This window comes from Panthera tigris, chromosome A3 (genome assembly GCF_018350195.1).
Source record: "Panthera tigris isolate Pti1 chromosome A3, P.tigris_Pti1_mat1.1, whole genome shotgun sequence".
Classification (NCBI taxonomy): Eukaryota; Metazoa; Chordata; class Mammalia; order Carnivora; family Felidae; genus Panthera; species Panthera tigris.
Window position 1 is genome coordinate 120474265 of NC_056662.1, and position 24527 is coordinate 120498791.

The 24527-nt window shown below is 40.6% G+C and overlaps 1 protein-coding gene and 1 non-coding gene across 3 annotated transcripts in view; both read right to left on the reverse strand.

The window, feature by feature from the left end:
• UBXN2A (UBX domain protein 2A) overlaps positions 1-24453 on the reverse strand; it is a 43966-nt gene extending 19513 nt beyond the window's left edge. The window contains exons 1-3 of one of the 2 annotated variants that reach the window (XM_042982414.1): positions 24262-24453; positions 12965-13019; positions 775-913 (exon numbers count right to left, since the gene is read on the reverse strand). In XM_042982414.1, coding sequence (XP_042838348.1) covers positions 775-913; positions 12965-13005 — 180 coding nt within the window. In that variant the 5' untranslated portion in view covers positions 13006-13019; positions 24262-24453. Of the gene's footprint in view, positions 1-774; positions 914-12964; positions 13020-24038; positions 24236-24261 lie in introns of those variants that run through there. The other variant, XM_007080725.2, reaches the window with a different exon arrangement.
• Positions 14127-14199, reverse strand: TRNAE-CUC. The gene has a single exon. It is a non-coding gene; the product is annotated as a tRNA-Glu (tRNA).
• Positions 24454-24527: the final 74 nt, after the last annotated feature.

Genomic DNA, 24527 nt, shown 5'->3' on the forward strand with positions numbered 1-24527 from the left:
GGGGGGGAGAGAGGGGGGGAGAGGGGGGGGGAGGGAGGGGGGGAGAGAGGGGGGGAGAGGGAGGGAGGGGGGGGAGAGGGGGGGAGGGGGGGAGAGGGGGGGAGAGGGAGGGAGAGGGAGGGAGAGGGAGGGAGAGGGGGGGAGAGGGGGGGGAGAGAGGGGGGAGAGGGAGAGAGAGGGAGAGAGAGGGAGAGAGAGGGAGAGAGAGGGAGAGAGAGGGAGAGAGAGGGAGAGAGAGGGAGAGAGAGGGAGAGAGAGGGAGAGAGAGAGAACCTTAAGTAGGCTCCATGTTCAGCTTGGAGCCCAATGTGGGGCTAGATTCCAGCATCCTGGGACCATGCACTGAGCCAAAATCAAGAGTCATCTTGAACACCAAAGGATGCTCAATGACTGAGGTACCCAGGCACCCCTAGGCTTACAAGGTTTTAAGCCATCTATTTCCAATGCTCTCTTCTCTTCACACTGTTTTTTATAAAGCTATCCCAAGCCTGGCTTCATCAAGGGCATTCTTCATTGAAACTAGCATGCCCCTGACCAAGAGCAGGGAGAAAAAATATGGTAATGACTCGTACAGTTTGGTGCTACTGCCTTGATGCCTCCTAAGGCACCAGCAGTTTAACCCACATTGCTTTTGTGGTATTAGTGCAATGTCAACACAGTGGAAAAGGTAATAATAACTTACTATTATTATGAAAACACTTTTGACCTCATGGACCCAAAATATGGTCCCTATTTTGAGAAACACTGGAAGAGAAAAAATTATGGACATTTTACCTGTTTCTTCTGTTCAGTGGGAGACACACATTTGGCACCAACCTTCTCAGCTTCCTCAAAAAGGCTGTCAACAAAATATTCACAATTTGTTTGTCGATCATCACTAAGAGGTTGGTTGTCAGATCCTGTTTCACAGACCCTACACATAAAAAAAGAAAAATAAGCAGTACTGACTAATTTTCCAATAAATTACATGAATTGTTCTTGTTAAGGGATCTTGAACTCAGACGCTTCCTTGTACACAATTCAGACTCACTTCTAAATTAAAATTTTTTTTTAATGTTTTATTTTTGAGAGAGAGGGAGGGAGGGAGGGAGGGAGAGAGAACAAGCAGGGGAGGGGCACAGAGACAGGGAGACAGAATCTGAAGCAGGCTCCAGGCTCTGAACTGTCAGCATGGAGTCCAATGCAGGGCTTGAACTCATGATCCACGGGACCATGACCTGAATAGAAGTCGGATGCTTAGCTGTTGACTAAACCACCCAGGTGCCGAGACCCATTTCTAAATTAAGATTCTAGCAGATATGTGACCTTGGGAAGTCATTAACCCTTTTGGTCCAGAGCAAGGTCTTCTCCACTTCAGTCTACTCACATTTGGGGAGGGCTAGTTCTTTGTTGTGTGAGCTGCCCTGTCCATTGTAGGGTATTCAGCAGCACATGTGGCCTTTATCCACTAGATGCCAGTATCATGCTTACTCCACCCACCCCTTCTTCCAGTGTTAAAACAACTGAAACCATCTCTAGACATTCCCAGGTGTCCTCTGGGGGACAAAACTTCACCATGTTGAAAATCACTGGTCCAGAGGAAAAAAAATGTGTTCTTTGTAAAAAGCTCAAAATAGCTTCACAAGGTTACTGCAAAGGCTGTTTTTTGTTTTTTGGTTTTTTTCTTTGCTATCAGCACAGAGCCCGATGCTGGGCTCAATCCCACAAATTGTGAGATCATGACAAGAGCCTCAATCAAGACTAGGACTCTTAACCTACTGAACCACCCAGGTGCCCTTGCAGAGGCTGCTTGTAGGCAAACAGGGTTGAGCAATGGAATGTGAAAAGGTCCCACAGTGACCACTTGGCTATGAAGAGTCCCAGCAGGTGACCCACCTCAAAACATCCATAGGCCCTAATAATGGGCTACTCACAACCAAGAAGTTACCAAAAAAGGGAAAATTCCATGTGTTCCCATACCTCTTCACTTTTCCCCTTTAAAACAACCCCCACCCACTGCCTTGTTGCAGTTCCTCCTCTGCAGTCCTGCCCCTGCTCCTTTGAAGTGTATTCAATAAACCCTATCTCCTTTGTTCTGCCTGAGGTGAATTCTTTCACATTTGAGGGCCCTCATCCAATCGATTGAGAGACACCTCATTTAGACACCACAGTTACTATGTACCTTTTGGTCACAGAAAGCACTTTTGAACTAAAGGGGATAGTGTGTCAGGAACAGTCCTAATCATAGTTTTGATTTGCGTAACTTCAGAATGAGATTTCTCACTGAAGACTTTGATTTGTAATTAATACTCCACTATTTTTTAAATCAATTATTTTATTTATTTTATTTTATTATTTTTACATAAAAAATTTTTTTAATATATTTATTTTTGAGGAGGAGAGAGGCGGGGGGGGGGGGGGGGGGGGGAAGGCGCACAGAATCCAAAGCAAGCTCCAGACTCAGAGGTCAGCACAGAGCCCAATGCGGGGCTCCAACTCATGAACCACGAGATCATGACCTGAGCTGAAGTCAGATGCTTAACCGACTGAGCCACCCAGGCGCCCCTTATATTTTTTTGAAAAGAGAGAGAGAGAGAGAGAGAGAGAGAGAGAGAGCGAGCATGCACACATGAGCATGGAGAGGCGGGGGGAGGCACAGAGGGAAAAGGGAAAGAGAGAATCCTCAACAGGCTCCATGTTCAGCACACAGCCCAACATGGGGCTCAACCCCATGACCCTGGGATCATGACCTCAGCTGAAATCAAGAGTTGAACTCTCAACCAACTGAGCCACCCAGGAGCCCCTTATTACTCAAGATTTTCTTTTTAAATAATCTCAAAGCCCAACATGGGACCTGAATTTACAACCAGGAGATCAAGAGTCACATGCTCCTTTGACTGAGCCAGCCAGGTGCCTCTCTATTTTTCTTTTTTAAAATGTTTATTTATTGGGATGGCTAGGTGTCTCAGTTGGTTAAGCATCTGACTTTTGGTCAGGTCATGATCTCGCAGTTCATGGGTTCGAGCCCCATGTTGGGCTTTGTGCTGACAGCTCAGAGCCCGGAGCCTGCTTCGAATTCTGTGTCTCCCTTTCTCTCTCTGCCCCTCCCCTGCTCGTGCTGTCTCTCTCTCTCTCAAAAATAAATAAACATTGGAAAAAAATTTTAATGTTTATTTATTTATTTTGAGAAAGAGAGAGAGAGAGAGAGAGAGAGAGGGAAAGAGGGAGAGAGCATGAGTGGGGAAGGGCAGAGAGAGAGAGAGGGAGAGAGAGAGAATCCCAAGCAAGCTCTAAGTTGTCATCTCATCGTAGAGCCCAATGTAGAGCTCAAACCCATGAACCGTGAGTTCATGACCTGAGCTGAAATCAAGAGCTGGACACTCAACTGACTGAGACACCCAGGCACCTATTTTTTCTTAAATTTAGGTATAAACTGACATATTAGTTTTAGGTCAACAACATGATTCGATATTTGTACCTACTATGAAATGATCAGCACAGCAAGTCTAGTTAACATATATCACCATTAACAGGTACAGAATTTTTTTTTTGTGATGAGAACTTTAAAAAAAATTTTTTTTAATGAGGGCCGCCTGGGTGGCTCAGTCGGTTGAGCGTCCAACTTCGGCTCAGGTCACGATCTCACACCTGGTGAGTTGGAGCCCCGCGTCTGGCTCTGTGCTAACAGCTCGGAGCCTGGAGCCTGCTTCGGATTCTGTCTCCCTCTCTCTCTGCCCCTAACCCACTCGCATTCTGTCTCTGTCTCTCTCAAAAATAAATAAACATTAAAAAAAATTTAAAAAAATATTTTAAATGATTTTAAAAAATTTTTAATGTTTATTTTGGGACGGGGGGGGGGGGGGGGGCGGGAGGGAGGAGCAGAGAGAGAGGGAGACACAGACTCTAAAGCAGGCTCCAGGCTCTGAGCTGTCAGCACAGAGCCTGATGCAGGGCTCCAAATCACAAACTGTGAGATCATGACCTGAGCTGAAGTAGGATGCTTAATGACAGCCACGCATGTGCCCCAGTGATGAGAACGTTTAAGATTTACTCCCTCAGCAACTTCCCAATATACAACAGAATATTATTAACCATGGTTGCTATGCTGTATAGTATATCCCCATTACTTATGACTGGAAATTTGTACCTTTTGAGTCTCTTCGTCCATTTCGCCTACTCCCATCTACTGGTTTTTATTTTGCATTTATGTTTTATTTTGTATTTTTATTTTGCATTATGTTTTTTTTTTTACAAGAAATGTGTAATTTTTTTAAAATGTTCATTTATTTTTGAGATAGAGACAGAGCAGGAGTGGGGAGGGGCAGAGAGAGAGGGAAACACAGAATCCAAAACTGGCTCCAAGCTCTGAGTTGTCAGTACAGAGCCCAACGAGGGGCTTGTACCCACAAACCGTAAGATCATGACCTGAGCCAAAGTCAGATGCTCAACCGACTGAGCCACCCAGGTGCCCCTGTCATAAAAGAAATACTACTGAAGACATTGTTTGAAAGAAAAGATGGTTTCTGGTTTATCTTTTTTTAAGTCATACAGAAAATTCATCTATGTACTGAAATACAATTTCTCAGATTCCATAAATAATGACAACATTTTTGGAGCTCTCATACTGTGCCAGGAACTGCAAGGTATATATTCTTATCCACATTTTTATAGATAAGGAAAATGAGTCACAGAAAGGCTAAGTTACGTGAATTTACACAGCTAGTAAGTGACAAAGACAGAATCCAAACCCTGTTAATCCGTCTTCCACATCTATGCACCTAAGCATGATATGCTATAAAGCTTCTCTTTTTTTAACTTTTTTTAACGTTTATTTTTGAGACAGAGACAGAGCATGAGCGGGGGAGGGAGAGAGAGAGGGAGAGACACGGAATCTGAAGAGGGCTCCAGGCTCTGAGTTATCAGCACAGAACCCGATGCGGGGCTCGAACTCACGGACCTTGAGATCATGACCTGTGCCGAAGTCGGACACTTAACCGACTGAGCCACCCAGGCGCCCCTATAAAGCTTCTCTTAATAGCTAACATTTACTGAGCACTTATTATATATTTTAGGAACTATTTCAAGTACTCCACATGAGTTAACTCATTCAACCTGCACACTGACCTAAAAGGCACATATTATTTTTATCCCTGTTTAACACGTCAAGAAAAAGCTTAAGCAAGTTGCCCAAGATCACAAAACTATTCGAAAGCAGTTCGAAAACTGAACTCAGGCACCCAATGCCTGTACTCTTAATCACTGTCCTAGAGAAAATAGTCATCACTATATTATTATGTGCTGGGGCACCTGGCTGGCTCAGGCAGTAGACAATGTATTTCTTGATCCTGGAGTCATGAGTTCGAGCCCCATGTTGGGAATAAAGATTACCTCATAAAAAATAATAACCTTTAAAAAACTGCCGATACTCAGAGCAATATTTTAATGTAGGCATGCTCTCTTTACTCTTCTAGGTGATCTCTATGTACAAAGATGCTTCATATTACCACAAAGTATTAATTTTATTTTGCATTTATGTTGTCATAAAAGAAATATTAAAATTTTAATGTTCACTATTTTTGAGAGAGAGGCAGCACGCGAGCGGGGTGGGGCCTTTCTCAGAGCAAAGACAGGTTACTTCTTAATAAAAAGAATCACATGCTAAGACAATTTCTCACAGTACTAATGATTTTCCCCTCTCTTCAGTCAGTACAGCTGTGCAGCAGTAGAGGCTACTGCCTAACAGTTGAGGCTTTGGTGTCTGTGTTTAGGAACTGAGTCACACTGACTGGGTGAGAAACCTACTAGCCTCTGTGTGATGGGGCTTCCTCATCTGCAAATGCAGACACTACCACCTATCTTTCATGGTTGCTGTGAAGATTAGAAGCAAACACATACAAAAACCTATACCTGATATACAGTTTCTATCAGTACACACACTGGCACACAATATTAGATAATGATATCATTATGACCACTCAATCCTCTCTGGTATTTGTTTTTTTCTGTTCAGAATGAAAGCGGACTTTGGGTGCCTCCATCTTGACCTCACTCTCTAATTGGGGTCTTTCCAAAGTGTTTCTTGGCTTTTGCAAAAGACCCTGAGGACAATGCAACCTCCGATGGGAACTGAAACTACCCCCTTAAACAACAAGGACTGCCCTCAGCCAGCCAGCCCCTGACAGTGATTGACTCCAACACAGTGATCGATTTGACCTTCAATGCCTACTTGCCCAGACCCACACACCTTTGCTGCACATTTTCCTTATATAAACCTGGAAGTATTTTCCGCACTCTGGAGACAATCTTTGAGATGCTAGTTTGCTCTTTCCTGGCTATCTTTCAGGTGTTGGCATCACAAAATAAATTCCTCTCTTGTTTCACAACCACTCTGCCTTTGGACTTTGTTGGTGGCCAGCGGCCGATCCTGTAGTGTTTGGGACCCCCTGTGCCTCGGCTATAAAAAAGCAGTTTATACTTGATTACTACGTACAAAGCCAATAAAGCTGACCATCTAAAGCAGCTTTACTCCTTTACCTATTTGATACGTAAATTCTACTAACCTTCATTATGTTAATTTGAGCCATTCAAATATCTATTGAGTACCTTCCATATGGTAGGTGGTAGGGGACACAAAGATGAGTAAGAAAATAGTCTAGGTTTTTAAAAGGTTCAGAGAACATCGTGTAAAGATGTACAGCTCTATGTCCACAAATTTGATAGCTTAGATAAAACGAACAGTCTTCAAACTTATAATCTACCAAAACTTACATGAGGAGGAAAAGATAATATGCAAAGGCTAGTATCTATTAAGAAAATTGAGGGGCACCTGGGGGCCTCAATTGGTTAAGCATCTGACTCTCGATCTCAGCTCAGGTCATGATCTCATGGTTCCTGAGATTGAGCCCTGCGGCAGGCTCTGCAATGACATTGCAGATCCTGCTTGGGATTCTCTCTCTCTCTCTGCCCCTCCCCAGCTAGGGCATGAGCTCCTGGGTTCTCTCTCTCTCTCAAAATAAATAAATAAACTTAAAACAAACAAACAAACAAACAAAAAAAAAACTCAGGGTGCCTGGGTGGCTCAGTCAGTTAAGTGTCCAACTAGATTTCTCCTCAGGTCATTATCCCAGGGTCGTGGGATGGAGCCCTGCGTTGGGCTCTGCACTGAGTGTGGAGCCTGCTTAAGATTCTCTCTCCTCCTCTGTCCCTCTCCCCTGCTTGAGCTAAAAGAAAAAAGAAAAAACGAAAATTGAGTCAATAATAATCCTCCAAAACAGAAAGCACCAGGCACAAAAGATTTTACTAGTGAATTCTGTTGAGGTTTTGGGGTGATAGTGTGGTTCATGGAGTCCAGAGCTGATGGCGAAGAAAGAATTCTTCAAGATGTTTTTGGGGCAAAAAGGTGATTTTATTAAAGCAAGGGGACAGGACCCATGGGCAGGAAGAGCTGCCCCGGATCCATGAGGAGAGACTGGAGTTGGGGGGGTAAAGTCCAGGGGAAGTTTCCAGTGAGATTTTCATATGCTAAAGAAGACTCACAGGATAGTGGAGGCCTAGCTATTTTGAAACTAAGGTTATTTTTCCCCCCAGCAAAGCATTAGCATTAAGATAGCAGGGAGTTCCTGGAGAAACCTCTGCCTACCTCAAGTACTTGTCAATGGGCTGCAGGTTGTAAGGAAATTTAACTTTATCTGCCATTTCCTTCTGCCTTTGTTTCCCACATCAAATTCCATCAAACATTTAAGAAATTGTACCAATTGTCTACAATTTCTTTCAGAAAATAAAAGCAGAAGGGAACACTTCTAACTCGTTCTATGAGGACAGCATGGCTCTACTGCTAAAATCAGACAAAGACATTTCAAGAAAGGGAAACTCAAACAGTATCTCTCATCAATATAGATGCAAAAATACTCAACAAAATATTAGCATTTCTAATCCAACATGTAAAAGGAATTATACACTGCAACCGAGTAGGATTTATTTCAGGTATGCAAGGCTGATTCACCATGAGAAAATCAATTAATGTAATCCATCACATCCACACACTGAAGAAGAAAACTCATGACCATATCAACAGATGCAGAAAAAGCAGCTGACAATATCCAACACACACCCATGATAAAAACTCTCAGCAAATTAGGAACAGAGAAGAACTCTCTTAACTTGATAAAGACAATCTACAAAAACCTACAGATAACATACTTAATGATAAGAAACTAGATGCTTTCCTCCTAAGATCGGGAGTAAGACAAAGATGTCCCTCCTCACCACCCCTCTTCAATGCCATATTGGAAATCCTAGCAAAATCAGTAAGACAGATAAAAGAAATAAAAGGTATACAGAACGGGAAGGAGGAAGAAATAAAACTGTCTTTCTCTGCAGATGACAGGATTGTCTACACAGAGAATCCCAAATCATCATCAACAACAAACTCCTGGGACTAATAAGTAATTTTAGCAAAGTTGCAGAATACAAGATTAATATACAAAAACCAAGTGCTTTCTTATACACCAGCAATAACAACTGATATATGGAATTAAAAGCACAACAGTAGGGGCACCTAGCTGGTTCAGTTAGAAGAACATGTGACTCGAGTTTGGGGCTGTGGTTCAAGCACCACATTGGGTGTAGAGATTATTTAAAAAAATAAATTAATAATAATAATTATAATAATAATAATAAAGAAATAAAAGTTTGACACTATATGGAGTGCTTGGGTGGCTCAGTAGCTAAGCATCTGACTTCGGCTCAGGTCATGATCTCATGGTAAGTGAGTTCAAGCCCCGTGTCAGGCTCTGTGCTAACAGCTCAGAGCCTGGAGTCTGCTTCGGATTCTGTGTCTCCTTCTATCTCTGCCCCTCCCCACTCAAACTCTGTCACTCTCCCTCTCTCAAAAAATAAACATTAAAAAAAAAAAAGTATAACGCTATATACATCACCATTTCTCAAACCTCACAGAACTGTACAATACAAAGAATGAACCCAATGTAAACTATAGTTGATAATAATGTATCAATATTGGTTCCCAGTTGTAGCAAAAAAAACTACACTAATACAAGATGTTAATAACAGAAGAAACTGTGGGGGGGGGGGTAGGGGATATGGGAACTGAGTATTTACTGCTCAATATTTATATAAAACTCTTAAAAATAAAGTTTATTAAAACAATTTTTAATGTTTATTTTTGAGAGAGAGAGACAGACAGAGTGTGAGCTGGGGAGGGGAAGAGAGAGAGAGGGAGACACAGATTCCAAAACAGGCTCCAGGCTCTGAGCTGTCAGCACAGAGCCCGACAAGGAGCTGGAACCCACAAACCACGAGATCGTGACCTGAGCCACAGTCAGACACTTAACCAACTGAGCTACCAGGCGCCTCCAAAACAAGGTTTATTAATAATATTTTTTAAAAATGGGGTGCCTGGATGGCTCAGTCGGTTAAACATCCGACTTCGGCTCAGGTCATGATCTTGCGGTTTGTGAGTTTGAGCCCCGCATCAGGCTCTGTGCTGACAGCTCAGAGCCTGGAGCCTGCTTCGGATTCTGTGTCTCCCTCTCTCTCTGCTCCTCCCCTGCTCGCACTCTGTCTCTGTCTCTCTCAAAAATAAATAAATGTTAAAAAAATTAAAAAATAGTATTTTTTAAAAAGAGTATGAAAGACATTCTTGGATGGAAAAAAATGAGAAAGTACACATTTAGTTTTTCTTTATAATTCAAAGAATCTCTTTATATTGTACTATATATTAAGCTATAATGCAGCAAAAATCCCATGGGCATATGAATTTACCAGGACTTGCCTTAACACTAAAAGTATCCAGACAATGTTATTATTTCATCTATGTTCTCTACTCTGTCACCCTTTCCCTTGTCCCTATCCTCTTATGATACAAATGTCAATCCTCCTCTCTATAATGTGAAAACCAGATTATCAAAGTTGTTATAGCTAAGTAAAAAGTCTTGAAGTTTCAGGAATTCCTCTAATAATAAAAAGTATACAAGTTCAGGAAAGGGACTTTTAAACATCTATTTTGGCTTCTGACTTTCTCATTCACTACAGTGTTCTGAATAAATAAGGTTATCAACTAGCTGTTGCCCAAATGGGTGAAGGATTTGCATCTGTGTATGCTTTATTGGAACACACAGTAAATACAGATCTTCACTATTTTATAGTCTTTGAAATACTGATATACTTAGGAAATCAGTCTTCATTTTGTTTTACTGGACTGCTATTTTTTTTTTTAATGTTCATTTATTTATTTTTGAGAGAGAGATGGGGGGCGGAGGAGAGAAAGACAGGGGGAGAGGGAGAGGGAGAGGGAGAGGGAGAGGGAGAGGGAGAGGGAGAGGGAGAGGGAGAGGGAGAGGGAGAGGGAGAGGGAGAGGGAGAGGGAGAGGGAGAGGGAGAGGGAGAGGGAGAGGGAGAGAGAGAGGGAGGGAGGGAGGGAGGGAGGGAGGGAGGGAGGGAGAGGGAGAAAGAGAAAGAAAGAAACCTAATTAGGCCACGCTGTGTGCACAGAGCATGATCCGGGGGTTGAACTCACAAACCTCGAGAACATGACCTGAGCTGAAATCAAGAGTTGGACACTTAACTAACTGAACCACCCAGGTGCCCCTGGACTGCTACTTCTAACAAAATCTATTTTTGTTACAAAAAATTTCTTTGCTACAACAAAAAGTATAAAATCTAATCCTAATCTTTTTATGTAGATATGTTACTAATTATTTAATTACACTCAAAGTACTGATACATATTACAACATGAATGAAACTTGAAAACATGTTAAAGAAGCCAATCACAAAAGACCACCTATTGTGTGATTCCATTTATAAAATAAAAATGTCCAGAATAGGTAAATCTATAAAGATAGAAAGTATACTGGTGGTTGTCAGGGGCAGGGTGTAGGAGAATGAGGTATGACTACTAATGGGTATGGTGATACAAACGTTATAAAATTGACTGTGGTGAAATTTGTGCAACTGTGAATGTACTAAAGCCTGTTGAATTGTATACTTTAAATGGATGAATCATATGGTATGTGAATTATGTCTCAATAAAGCTGCTGGGGAGAAAAAAAGTCCTAAGTTAAAATCAGTCATTCCATTTATTTTTGTGCAAGAAAGAGTTAATACAGCAGGCCTAGCTGCTGACTGGTATCCTTTGAAAGGTCTGCTTACTTTCTGTATGATTCTGGAAAAATTTTTTTAAGTTTATTTATTTATTTTGAGAGCGAGAAAGAGAGAGGCAGAGATGGAGAGAGAGAATCCTAAGCAAGCTCAATGCTGTCAGCCCAGAGCTCAACACAGGGCTCTGTCTCATGAACTGTGAGATCATGACCTGAGCTGAAATCAAGACTCAAGACACTTAACCAGCTGAGCCACCTAGGTGCCCCTGAGTCTGGAATTTTAGTATGTGACTAGCTTCCAATAAAAACCCTAGCCTAGGCATGCCTAGGCTAGGCATCCTCTCAGCAAATCATTAAACCTGGGAGAGGTCTTAGAGGCCCCTGACACAATCTCACAATTATATAGTATCAAATACATAAAACAATAAGTAGTGAGAAAGTAACAAATAATATTTGTTTAGTACAGAAGCATTTACAAAGTATTTGTAAGTATGAAATAAATACTTGTCTGTCTCCTTAAATGGACTATGAATGGAAAAAATTTACTTCAAGTATTTAAAACAAACAGCATAATACAAAAATAAATATTTCACCTTAGATAAGTCAGAATAAAACATTCTATACTGACTGGTAAGAACCATAGACTTTGCACCTACCATTTATGGAATCCCTGATATGTGCTCACTCTCTCTTTTTAAAAAAATTTTTAACGTTTATTTATTATTAAGAGACAGAGAGAAAAAGCATGAGCATGGGATGGGCAGAGAGAGGAGACACAGAATCCGAAGGAGGCTCCAGGCTCCGTCCTTTCAGCACAGAGTCCGTCCTGTGAGCACAGAGCCCAACGCGGGGCTCAAACTCACAAAATCATGAACTGAGCTGAAGTCAGACGCCCAACCGACTGAGCCACCCAGGTGCCCTTCTCACTCTCTTTAAAATAAAAATAAATTAAAACATAAATACATACGTATCTTTCAGGTACATACACATATGTATCTCCTGCCTCTGTTTTAGTTTTTAGTTATTAATTTTTATTTTTATTTTAGAGACAGAGCGCAAGTTGGGGAGAGGGGCAGAGGAGGACAGAATCCCAAGCAGGCTCCACACTCAGCTCAGAGCCCGATGCAGCGCTTGATCCCATGACTCTGGGCTCATGACCTAAACTGAAATAAAGAGTCAGACACTCAACCAAGGAAGCCACCCAGGCCTGGTGCCTGCCCCACCCCCCGCCCGCCCCTCTGTTTTACCTCAGTTGCTCAAAGGCCAAAGAGATAGTGAAGACAGTGAAAGGATTCAAACTTAGGCTTATCTGACTCCAGAGCCATTTTATTTCCACTATGACTCTAAGACAGTACAACCCAAAAAAGTAAACAGTTCCTGGAATTTCTCACTTAAACAACAGAATATGCGACCAGAGAGAAATTTAACACTTTTTTTATTAATAATAAAAACATTTAGGGGTGCCTGGGTGGCTCAGTCGGGTGAGTGCCCGACTTTGGCTCAGGTCATGATCTCACAGTCCTTGAGTTCAAGCCCCACACTGGGCTCTGTGCTGATAGCTAGGAGCCTGGAGCCTGCTTCAGATTCTGTGTCTCCCTCTCTCTCTGCCCCTCCCCCACTCGTGCTCTCTCTTTCTCGGTCAAAAATAAGTAAAAACATTTAAAAAAAAATTTTTTTAATAATAAAAACATTCAGTAACTTCATTAAAATCCATTCAACGCAGCTTTGAATAAAAATTTACTTTTTAAAATACATTACCTTTAGTTTTTTAACTAAAAGAACCATAATGAAAACATCTATAGTTAGTGAAATGCAGCAAAAATAGAAACTAAGAAAGGCATTAATAACAGAAAATTCAAATTAACTTACCATTCTTCTTTGATACTTTCAAGGTTATCTACTTCTTTCATTCTCTTTTGCCTTACTGTAAAAGTAAAAATAAACAAAAGCTAAATTCCTCAATTTAGAATTTTAGATACATGTATTTTTATGCATGAATATTCTTTAACATAAATTATTAGGTACTCTTAAAGTAGCACTGCAAGGGTCTTAAGGACCTGAGTGACCAAACTTGAAGCTCTCATTTTCATCTACAAAGTATAAAAATAATAAAAAATAAATTCTGGAGTCTAATAATCTTCCAACAAAAGAAATATTTCTTAAAAATTATGGTAAAAAATTACAATGTGCCCTTTGGCTTAACAAACAAAAGTGAATGTAACATTCTTATTCTCATTCTTACAATTCCTTGGGGAAGCAAACTGACAAGATGTACAGTATACAATTCATTGGCATCAATTATATTTACAGTGTTGTATGGCCACTGCCACTATCCATTTCCAAGAGTTTTTCAACTTCCTAAAAAGAAACTCTGTACCCATTAAACAATAATTCTTTATTCTTCTCTCTTCCCAGTCCCTAGTAATCTCTTTTCTACCTTCTGTCTCTATGAGTTTGCCTTGTATTCCACATAAATAGAATAATACAATATTTGTCCTTTTGTGTCTGGCTTATTTCACTTAACATAAACTCATACTTTTTACAGCTAAATAATATTCCATTGTATGTATACACATTTTGTTTACACATTAATCTGTTGACAGACATTTGGATTGTTTCCACCTCTTGGCTACTGTGAATAATTTTACATTCCTGCCAGAGTTCTAATTTCTCCACATCCTTGCCTTGTTGTTTTATTATTTTTTTAAGTAATATCCACACCCAACATGGTACTCAAACTCACAACCCCGAGATCAAGAGTAACATGCTCTACTAATGAGCCAGCCAGGCACCCCGTACTTGCTATTTTCTTTTATTGAGGAATACCCATCCTACTAAAGTGGTATCTCATTGCGATTAGGGATGTTGAGCATCTTCTTCATGTGCTTACTGGTCATTTGTCTATACATATCTTCACTGGAGAAAGGTCTGTTCAAGTCCTTTACCCATTTTTTATCTGTTTTATTTTTTATTTATTTTTGCCACTGTTTTTAAGTTGCAATTTTTTAGAACATATTTTAAGTAGTCTCTACACCCAACGTGAGGCTTGAACTCACATCCCTGAGATCGAGAGTCACATGCTCCACCAACTGAGCCAGCCAAGCATCCCGAGTTGCATTTTTCTCTATTCACCATTTGCTTGGCTGCTATACACCCTGGATTACTTTCCAGAGTTCTAAGTTGGTTCTAACAGTTACTGCTTGTTTTTCAATGTTTGTGTGGGAACATGAGCTTCAAACTGCTCATCTTGCCATTTTGCTGACATGACCCTCAATTTTAATTAAAAAAATTTTAACCTCAGACATATCTGGAACTTATCTTAGTTACGGTGACTCCACATGACTGTTTTATTTAAAAGTCCATCTTTTCCTGGGGTGCCTGGATGGTTTAGTCAGTTGAGCGTCCCATTTTTGATTTCAGCTCAGGTCATGATCCCAGGATCTTGGGAGCCTTATGTTGGGCTCCTTGCTGAGTATAAAGTCTGTTTGGGAGGCTCTCTGAGTGTAGTGCCTCTCTTTGTCTCCCTCTGCCCCTCTCTTCTGCTCCCATATGCTCTCTCGCTCTAAAATAAAAATAAAAGAAAAAATAAAAGTCCACCTTTTCCTAAAAAAAATACAATACAGTAAAAGAGTCCATCTTTTTCTGACTTTTTCCTTCAGATCTAACAGTATGGATTTGTGGGTTTTTGTTTTTCAATGAGTTATAATTTATTAATATTATTTTGATTTTCCATTTCCCAGATTTGTCCAGTGGTGGCCCCTTCAAGGTGACTCCAATGTCCTTTTGCTACGTCTTCATAATTCTTTGAGCACTTTCTTACTTTCTGGAGCAAGCAGATGCTCCAAGATCATTTGTTCTTCCTCTGCCCCAGCCCTGGAATCAGACTTTTCTCTAAGGGGCCATGGCTATCCTTTTTTGTTGGAAAATTATATCAAAAAACCAAGATCTGAGTGTGTGCTGCTTCTCGTGTGCCAGTGCTTCCGGGACCTCTCAGTGGACAGATGGTTTGGACTACTTTAAACATTCATGGGGCGCCTGAGTGGCTCAGTCGGTTAAGCGGCCGACTTCGGCTCAGGTCATGATCTCGCGGTCCGTGAGTTCGAGCCCCGCGTCAGGCTCTGTGCTGACAGCTCAGAGCCTGGAGCCTGCTTCGGATTCTGTGTCTCCCTCTCTCTGACCCTCCCCTGTTCATGCTCTGTCTCTCTCTGTCTCAAAAATAAATAAACGTTAAAAAAAAAATTAAAAAAAAAATTCATTTGTTTGTTTCTTAACAATATTTTGTTACAAAGGCAAAACAATAATGCAAAAAGTTTGGGGAAGACAGAAGATAATCCATAATTTTATTACCTCCAGCAATAACTATGTAACCTTTTGTCTCTCCTTTTCTTCATATACATTCAAATGCATTATTAGTATATTAATAATTCTTATTTCCTGTATTTTTCATTTATGTGCTTTTTCCATTTGACTACATAAACTGCTTCATAAATATTTTAAAGGACACCTATTATCACATCAGGCAGTTATATACCATGACTATTGGGCATTTAGTTCACTTTCAATTTTTCCTAATAAATTCTGTGTATACAGCTTTGTTGTTTCTTTAGATTCCTAGAGATGTGGAAAATCAGGGTCAAAAGATGAATATTTCTGCGACATGTAAATAGTGTACCTCTATTTAAAAACGTAAGCAGATCCAGGGCACCTTGGTGGCTCATTTGGTTAAGTGTCCAACTCTCGATTTTGGCTCAGGTCATGATCTCATGGTTTGTGGATTTGAGCCGTGTTGGGTTCTGTTCTGACAACATGGAGCCTGCTTGGGATTCTCTGTCTCCCCCGTCTCCCCTGCCTGCTTGCTCTCTCCCCCAAAAATAAATAAATAAAATAAACATAAAAAATAAAGTAAAATAAAAATTTAAGCACATCTGAATAGAAGGCAAATATGCTAATAGCCACTGAAGATCCACCAGACCTATCCTAAAAACCTCCCAAGTACTTTGAGGTGAATTTAATCTGGAAAGTGAGGATCTGGCAGCAGCCAGATAAAATCAGTCTGACTTCCTGCTGCTAATGGAGCTGTGCCATAACCACAGCAACTTGTGTTGAGCACTAATTCCCACTTAGCGTCTGTGCTGCTAGGAATTAAAGTAGGATAGTGGAATCTGCTCTGGAAAATATCCTATCATTGAAAGTTGTTTTAAATACCTCTAATTTTAATTATGAATTGACTATGAGTTGATGGAAAATTTATTTGTTGGCCTTGTCATGAGAAAATTGTGAAAAATTCTGTAAGACAAGGAGAAACTGAAAGGGAAGGAAAAAGGAGGAAACACAATGGGGCTGAGGAGTGAGTACAGAATATAAAGAAAGCAAAGGCCAGCACCTTCAAGGCCATCCCCAACAGTAACTTCACACTCTGCCTTGTAGCTAGAGGGCAAGGTAGGATTCATGAAAGCCACACCATCTGAGAGGATGGCATCCAACAACTAAAGCAAACTGGATGACTCTATTATCACAAGTGAGCTATTCTGTATTTCCAAAAGACTTCTGTAATGCTCTTCAAAATTATTCCCTAGACCTACAGCTGTGTTGGACAAATTCTGTGTATACAGCTCACTTTGTTGTTCTTTCAAAGGATCTTAGTCAATATTTATTAAATTAAATATATACATATTATGTATGTATGTGTATATATACATATATATGTATATATATTTAATATATATATTTATTTTTATATATTTATATATTTTATATAAAATTATATATATTTTATATATTTTATATATTTATATATTTATATTATTTAATAAATATATATACATATATATGTATATATGTATATATGTATATATATTTAATAAATATATATACATATATATTCAATATATTTATTAAACATAAGGCACTGAATTAGGCATTAGATTTACAAATAAACCAGACAAGAAAATTTTTTTATATCATTAATTTATAACATCTTAAATAGATTATATGAGTAAACCTATTATAGGCGTTAAAAATGCAGCCATAAAAATGATTGTTAGGGGCGCCTGGGTGGCTCAGTTGGTAAGGTATCTGACTCTTGATTTCGGCTCAGGTCATGATCTCATGGGTCGTAAGACAGAGCCCCACGTCAGGCTATGAGCTGACAGCGCGGAGCCTGCTTGGGATTCTCTCTCTCACTCTCTCTCTGACCTTCCCCTGCTCGTGCATGTATGCTCTCTCTCAAAATAAATAAACTTAAAAAAAAAAGCTTTAAAAAATTGACTGTTAAATGTAAGATATAATGTTGTCAATATTCTTTTGAGTTTGCAATGTTTATTATAGTTATTAGACAAATATGAACATACCATCTCTGGACCAAGGATGAACCTGAGGTCTAAAGGGGGGAAAAAATAGTGTGTATTTTTACTTATTGTATGGAAAAAAATGAGCTAAAACTATTAAAAGAATGTGAGAAGGTAAAAGGGGTAAACAAAAGACGGCTAAAATGGTTATCTATCCTAATAGCAATATGAAAAGCAATGTTCAAAATTAATAACTCAAAATGTACATTGTAAAGAAATACGACTGTACATAACAGAAGAAACAGCTATGAGTTCAAAGTAGTTGTACTTAGAGAAAGAATAGGTGCATTTTTAGGTTTCTAACACTACTGTCTTTTAAACTATGTGTATATATTATTTTGATTTAAAAAATTAAAAAGCAGAGGCACTTGGGTGGCTCAATCAGTGAAGCATAAGACTTTGGCTCAGGTCACGATCTCATGGGTTTGTAAGTTCAAGCCCCGCATCAGGCTCTTGCACTGACAGTATGGAGCCTGCCTGGGATTCTCTCCCTCTATGCCCCTCCTCCACTTGCACACACGCTTGCACTCTCTCCCTCTCAAAATAAATAAACTTTAAAAAAAAATTTTTTTTAAGTAGGAAAACAAATTAAAAACATATTCAGAAAACCAGAATTTCATGCTCACTAATTTTTTCTCCCTCTCTCTGCACCTCCCCCACTTGTGCCTGCACTCTCTCCCTTTCTCTTAAATAAACTTAAAAAAAAAAAATTCTTCCCTTTCTGAGGCACCTGGGTGGCTCAGTGGGTTAAGCAACCGACTTTGGCTCAGGTCATGATTTCACCGTTTGTGGGTTCGAGCCCCGTGACGGGCTCTGTGCTGACCGCTCAGAGCCTGGAGCCTGTTCAGATTCTGGGTCTCCCTCTCTGTCTACCCCTCCCCTGCTCACCCTACTCATTCACTGTCTCTGTCTCTAAAAAATAAATAAATGTCAAAAATAAATAATAAAACATACAGAAAACAGAGAAAAACATAAAACTCCCACCCCAACCATTCAGAGGTCAGGAAAGTTTTAATTTGGACTTATTTACTTCTTTTTAAAGAAATAAAGCATTATATGGGGCGCCTGGGTGGCTCAGTCAGTTGAGCGTCCGACTTCAGCTCAGGTCACGATCTCGCGGTCCGTGAGTTCGAGCCCCGCTTTGGGCTCTGGGCTGATGGCTCAGAGCCTGGAGCCTGCTTCTGATTCTGTGTCTCCCTCTCTCTCTGCCCCTCCCCGTTCATGCTCTGTCTCTGTCTCAAAAATAAATAAACGTTAAAAAAAAATTAAAAAAAAAAGAAATAAACCATTATAGAATTGAATACAATTTCACTTAAAAATTAAATGGTATGTCTTAAATATGTGCATTTCATTGCATATTAATTATACCTAAATAAAGCTGTTAAAAACATTAAAAAATGTAGAGCCAAAGATTCCAACCCTCGCGGACATTACATCCTGGTGGTGCTGTTTTTCACTTGACAGTTTTCTAACATTATTTTCAACTACTCTAAATAATCCCTTAGTTTGGATATGATCCTTATTGTCTCATAAACATTTATTATACTTTTTTGTTCATACATAACCATCCTTGTGGGCATTCAAATCCTAACTATCCTTCAAGTCACAGCTCAAGATCCTTGTCTACCATAACCTGTTTCTTTTCGTTAAGAAATACGACTGTACAGGGGCGCCTGGGTGGCTCAGTCGGTTGAGCGTCCGACTTCGGCTCAGGTCATGATCTCACAGTCTGTGGGTTCGAGCCCCGCAACGGGCTCTGTGCTGACAGCTCAGAGCCTGGAGCCTGTTTCAGATTCTGTGTCTCCCTCTTTCTCTGACCCTCCCCTGTTCATGCTCTCTCTCTGTCTCAAAAATAAATAAATGTTAAAAAAAAAAAAATTAAGAAATATGACTGTACATATCAGAAGAAACAGCTATGAGTTCAAAGTAGTTGTACTTAGAGAAAAATAATGGGTGCATTTTTAGGTTTTATAAAGGTAAAATATATCTTTTTAAATGTTTATTTTTGAGAGAGAGAGCTCGAGATGGGGAGGGACAGAGAGAGAAGGAGACCGACAATCCAAAGCAGGCTCTGGCTGACAGCAGAAACCTTGAACTCAAGAACTGTGAGATCCATGACCTAAGCTGAAGTCCGATGCCCAACCGACTAAGACACCCAGGAGCCCCAAGTAAGATATTACACCTGTACTAATACTCCTCTCCTAACGCATGTAGATTTTTGGTATTTAAGTCATATTATCTGATACTGATTCCTGTTGTTTCTTTTGTGTTTTTTAGTTGCCTCTACTGGATCCAAGAACCTTGAGAACAGGTATGGTGACTTACACATTTCGCGTTTCTTCCAAGTGCCTAGCTGAGTGCAAACCAAAGAGGAGCCATCCCTAAAGAATTGTCACTATGTTTCCCTTTAACAGGTTAGTGCTCTCTAGCAAACTGCTAATATTTTTCATCATTTCATAATTATAAGCTACTAATAAATGGGTTTTATTTGTTTTATGAAAGCAATAGAGAATGAAGAAGACCTTGCATTCAAACTGACTTGTACTGGAGTACTGGGTACATCATTTTTGAGCTGGGTGAGTTCATCGTTATTTACCTTCTCTAAGCTCCAGTTGCCTAAACCTGTAACACAGGGATGACTGTTATCCTCACAAGCTTGTTTTGAGGAGTAGAATACTAAGAATACGATAATGTTTGCTCCTTTTTCTTTTCTGATCCCTCCGTCATAATCTGTTACAAGGACTGGTAAGAATCATTTTCTGGCTTAGTGTTAAGTTTCAATTTCAACATGGCTATGAAACTTTAGTTTTGATTTCACTAATGAAACTTTTAAAAACGTTTATATATTTACTGAACCTTCCACCACCGTGTACAAGGCTCTGGTTTAGAACTAATGAAAGAAGGGTTAATAGCACAGAGTCTACACTATCAGGGAGTTTACAGACTAACAAGAAAAAAATATACTGAATTACTGATTGCAAACATGGCATAGAATTATTAAGTAAAAACTGAATCTAAAATAGATATAAAGGCACCGGTATTTCAATATTTCCTACCATAATCAGTAATATGTAAATAAGCCATGTAAAATCTATTTATATCAACTGAGTGAGCTTCTACAATCATCAGTCATGGGACACAAATGAACTGAAGTCATGTACTATACTACAGAGAATTTAAAAAGCCACCTGACAAATGTCTAAGTCACCGGCATGAAGCTCAGTATCAGAAGGGACAGAGGAATCGAATTTCCTTCATTTTGCTTCAGTTTGCTTCCAATTAGTACCACTACCATCTTATATTTGTATTGTGTATCACAGTTTACCAAACACCTTCCCAATTATTACCCCACTTACTCCCAACAACTGCAGTTATAAAATCAGTCAGGAGACAGAGGAGATTGAGCTTTTTGGAACATATCCACGGAAAGGAAAACCCAGTCAAAATAGATTTAGACTACCAATAAAAAGTCCTTTCAATGTATACATTAAAATTCAAACAAAAAATTTGCATAATACTGATTTTACTTATGTTTTGTAAACATACATGACAGGCTACTTTTTTTTTTTTTTTAAGATTAAGGTTTTGTATCAAGATATTATACCACTGGGTATGCTATCTTTATGCAGAAGCAGAAGTTTCTCCTTAAGGATAAAGCCATTCCTGGCATTAAACACAGGGCAAAGGAACCGATGGATCACATTTCAGTGGGTTCTTTTCACTTCGCTCTTCAGGTCTCCAAACCTCCAAGAGCAAACTATGGTAGCATCAAAATCAAACACTTTAAAAGACAGTTTATTTGTGTATTTAGTGAATTCTAGTTAACTATTAAATAAAAATTCAAAAATTACAGGAAGTTTGAGCTTATCTTAGTTGCAATCACAGTACTTGAAAAAAAATACATATTTGTCTTCTTCTAGAAGAACTGTTAATGTGGAAGTTCTGTGCTCCCAAGGACCAAAGTGATAGTGACAAAAGTAATTTAAATGAGAAATTCTAGGGGGAAGGGGACACTTTGGCAGAGATTGTCAAGGTCACTGAGGCAGCCATACTTTGACATCAAGACATTCTCATTCCAGGGCTCCATACTGAAGTGTTATCTACCTTGCAATACCCAGCTCAAATACAATTTCCCCTGGAAAACCTTCCACAATTACTCTGAAAGATGGAAACATAAAATTATTAACACAGAGAGGAGAGATCAGCTATGTACCCTTAGGACACATACTATCTTAACAGTCACAACTCTAGGACCAAATATCACCTCTTGGTGGTTTTCTCCCATCCATTCCCATCCCCATACAATGCAGTTTCTACACAGAAAGTTTTCTTTTTTTCTTTTCTTTTTCAAGTAAACGCTACTCCTAACATGGGGCTCGAACTCACAACCCTGAGATCAAGGGTTCCCTGCTCTACCACAGAGCCAGCCAGGAGCCCCCAGGGTTGACTTTTTAAGATACAAATTTGACTGAGGAGCACCTGGCTGCTCCCTGGTTGAGCATGCAACTCTTGACCTCAGGATTGTAAATTTGAGCCCTGCGCTGGGTGTAGAGTATTCCTTAAAAATAAAATCTTAAGAAAAAAAAAAAAAAAAAAGACTGCAATTTACCTGCTTAAAACCCTTCAATGACCACCCACGCTCTTCAAATAAGGTCCACATATGTTGGGTAATATTACAGAGTTCACTGTACTCTTCTCTCACTATATTTGAGTGATTTGAAAATTTTGCTATGAAAGTTTAAGAGACGGGTGCTGGTTGGCTCAGTAGGTTGGGTAGCTGACTTCAGGTCATGATCCTGCACTCTGTGGGTTCAAGCCCCATGTTGGGCTCTGTGCTGTCAGCTCAGAGCCTGGAGCCTGCTTCAGATTCTGTGTGTCTCCCTCTCTCTCAGCTCCTCCCCCACTCACACTGTCTCTCAAAAATAAATAAACATTAAAACAAATTTTTAAAAAAAGTTTAAGAGAAAGAAATAAACAGCCGGTCCCAAATCCCTAACACTGCTTAAAGGACCTGGCATCGTATCTCTGGCTCCCTTTTGCATTCTACACTCAATCCAACTGCTGTGACCTTTCAGTTGGGTACACTTCCCCAGCCTCCTTCAGTGGAATAGATTCCACTTTCTTCCCTCCTTTGGGAGTTACCTTCACCTAATTCCTATTTACCCATAATATGTTAGCTGGTAGACTGCTTTCCTAAGAAAACTTTACCTGACTTTCCCAGCTGGTTATCCACTTGTTACATATTCTCACAACCTGCTACATTCTTTCTTTTTAAGCCTCTATGTAGGTTTATTGGTATTTACAGTTGAGCCTTGAACAATACAGGTTTGAGCTATGCAGGACTACATATATGCAGGTTTTTTTTTTTTATAAACACAGTACATTACTGTAAATGTATTTTCTCTTATGGTTTTCTTCATAACATTTTCTTTCCTCTAGCTTACTTTATTGTAAGAATACAACATAATGCATATAATACACAAAATGGTGTTAATCAACTGTTTACATTATTGGTAAGGCTTTTGGTCAACAGGTTATTAGTAGTTAAGTTTTTGGGTAATCAGAATTCATACAGATTTTCACCGTGTGGGGTTTGGCACCCCTAACAGTCCCACCATTGTTCAAGGGGCAACTGATACTTGTGTGATTAGTTGTTTAATATGTTCCCCCCAATAACAATGTAAAGTCCATAAGCAAAATCTATAGAGGTCACCATAGTATTGTGGGCAGTCACCATACAGTAGGTGCTAAAAAATTCTGAATGACAAATTAAGTAAGTAACATTAAATATTGGGTAAAGTATCCATGTATTTATCGCAGTGCAGGGCTAAGAGTCAGTTCTCAATACTTTCTGTTATACCGTATTCTGCCTTGTATCATTATTATTCGCGTGCTTAATCACTCCCTCCAGCCTGCACACCATTCGTACCCGTTTTTGGATGCCAACACTAACTTTAGTGGTATAAACAGGTGCTCGATATTCACTGAGTTTAACTGCCTTTAAAATCAATACGCCTTTTAGCATATTTACATAGAAGACGCAACATCAACTTAAAGAGCTTTCCCCATTAAAAACTAAACTGTAATTCAAAAACTTATAAACACTCCCCAAACACACTTGAGCCATGACTTTAAAACAGGGAGGCCGATGTTCACGTCGTTTACACAATGTCACACTTTACAGTTTCACACTGACATCAAAAAGACTGTCAGTTTCCTGTTTTTCTTTTCCACCATCTCAAATTAAGTACGAAGAAATCGATGCGGGACACCACTCTAACGTTCCTGATTGCTAACAAGAAACTGCGAGTGAAAAAGAAAAAGACGCACACTTTTAAAAAATGAAACCTGGAAAACAGCGAACACGAAACCTACAAAAGAGTGTTGTGGGAGACTGGTAACGAAGCTACGTAAGAAACGGCCACCGCAAACAAACGTGCCATTTCGGCACAGTGCTCTTGCAGGGCACGTCTTTGGAAATGGGGGCATGCGAACGCTCCTAACTCGAAGTTTCCGAGCACCGTCAGAACGGAAGCCCTCCGCTGTGCTCGTCCGCAGGAAGCAAGCGCAGGCTGCAGGCCCGAGTCGCGGCTCACCTGCGCTGGCCAGGAGTCTCGCCCCGGCCGCCGCCGCCGCCAGCGTCGCCGAAACCGTCCGGATCCAGGGCCCACCGAGACCAACACCCAGACAAGCGCCACGGCTCAGCCGGACCCAACGACCCCAGCGCCCCCGCCCGGGAAACGCCGGCCCACGCCCGGCGGCCAGCGGATGCCCCGGCCCCTCGCCCGGCCGAACGCGGCGCAGCCCCAGCACACTCACCTCTGGGCGTGGCCGCCTCGCGGCCTCGTCCTCAGTTGGCTCGGGGGCCGCGGGCGCCACCGCTGCTGTCGGGCTGGAGGCCCTCAGACCCGCTGAGGCTCCCGGGCCGCGCAGCCGGCATCCGGCCCGCCTCCCGGGGTCTCCGCCGCCCGGCGCCGAGCGCGCGCCGAGCTGGCTCTGCGCAGCCCCGAGAGCGCGCGCGCGGGAGGGCGGGGCCAGCAGCCGCCACCGCCTCAGGCCTCGGCGTTACCGGAGCTCATGGCGGC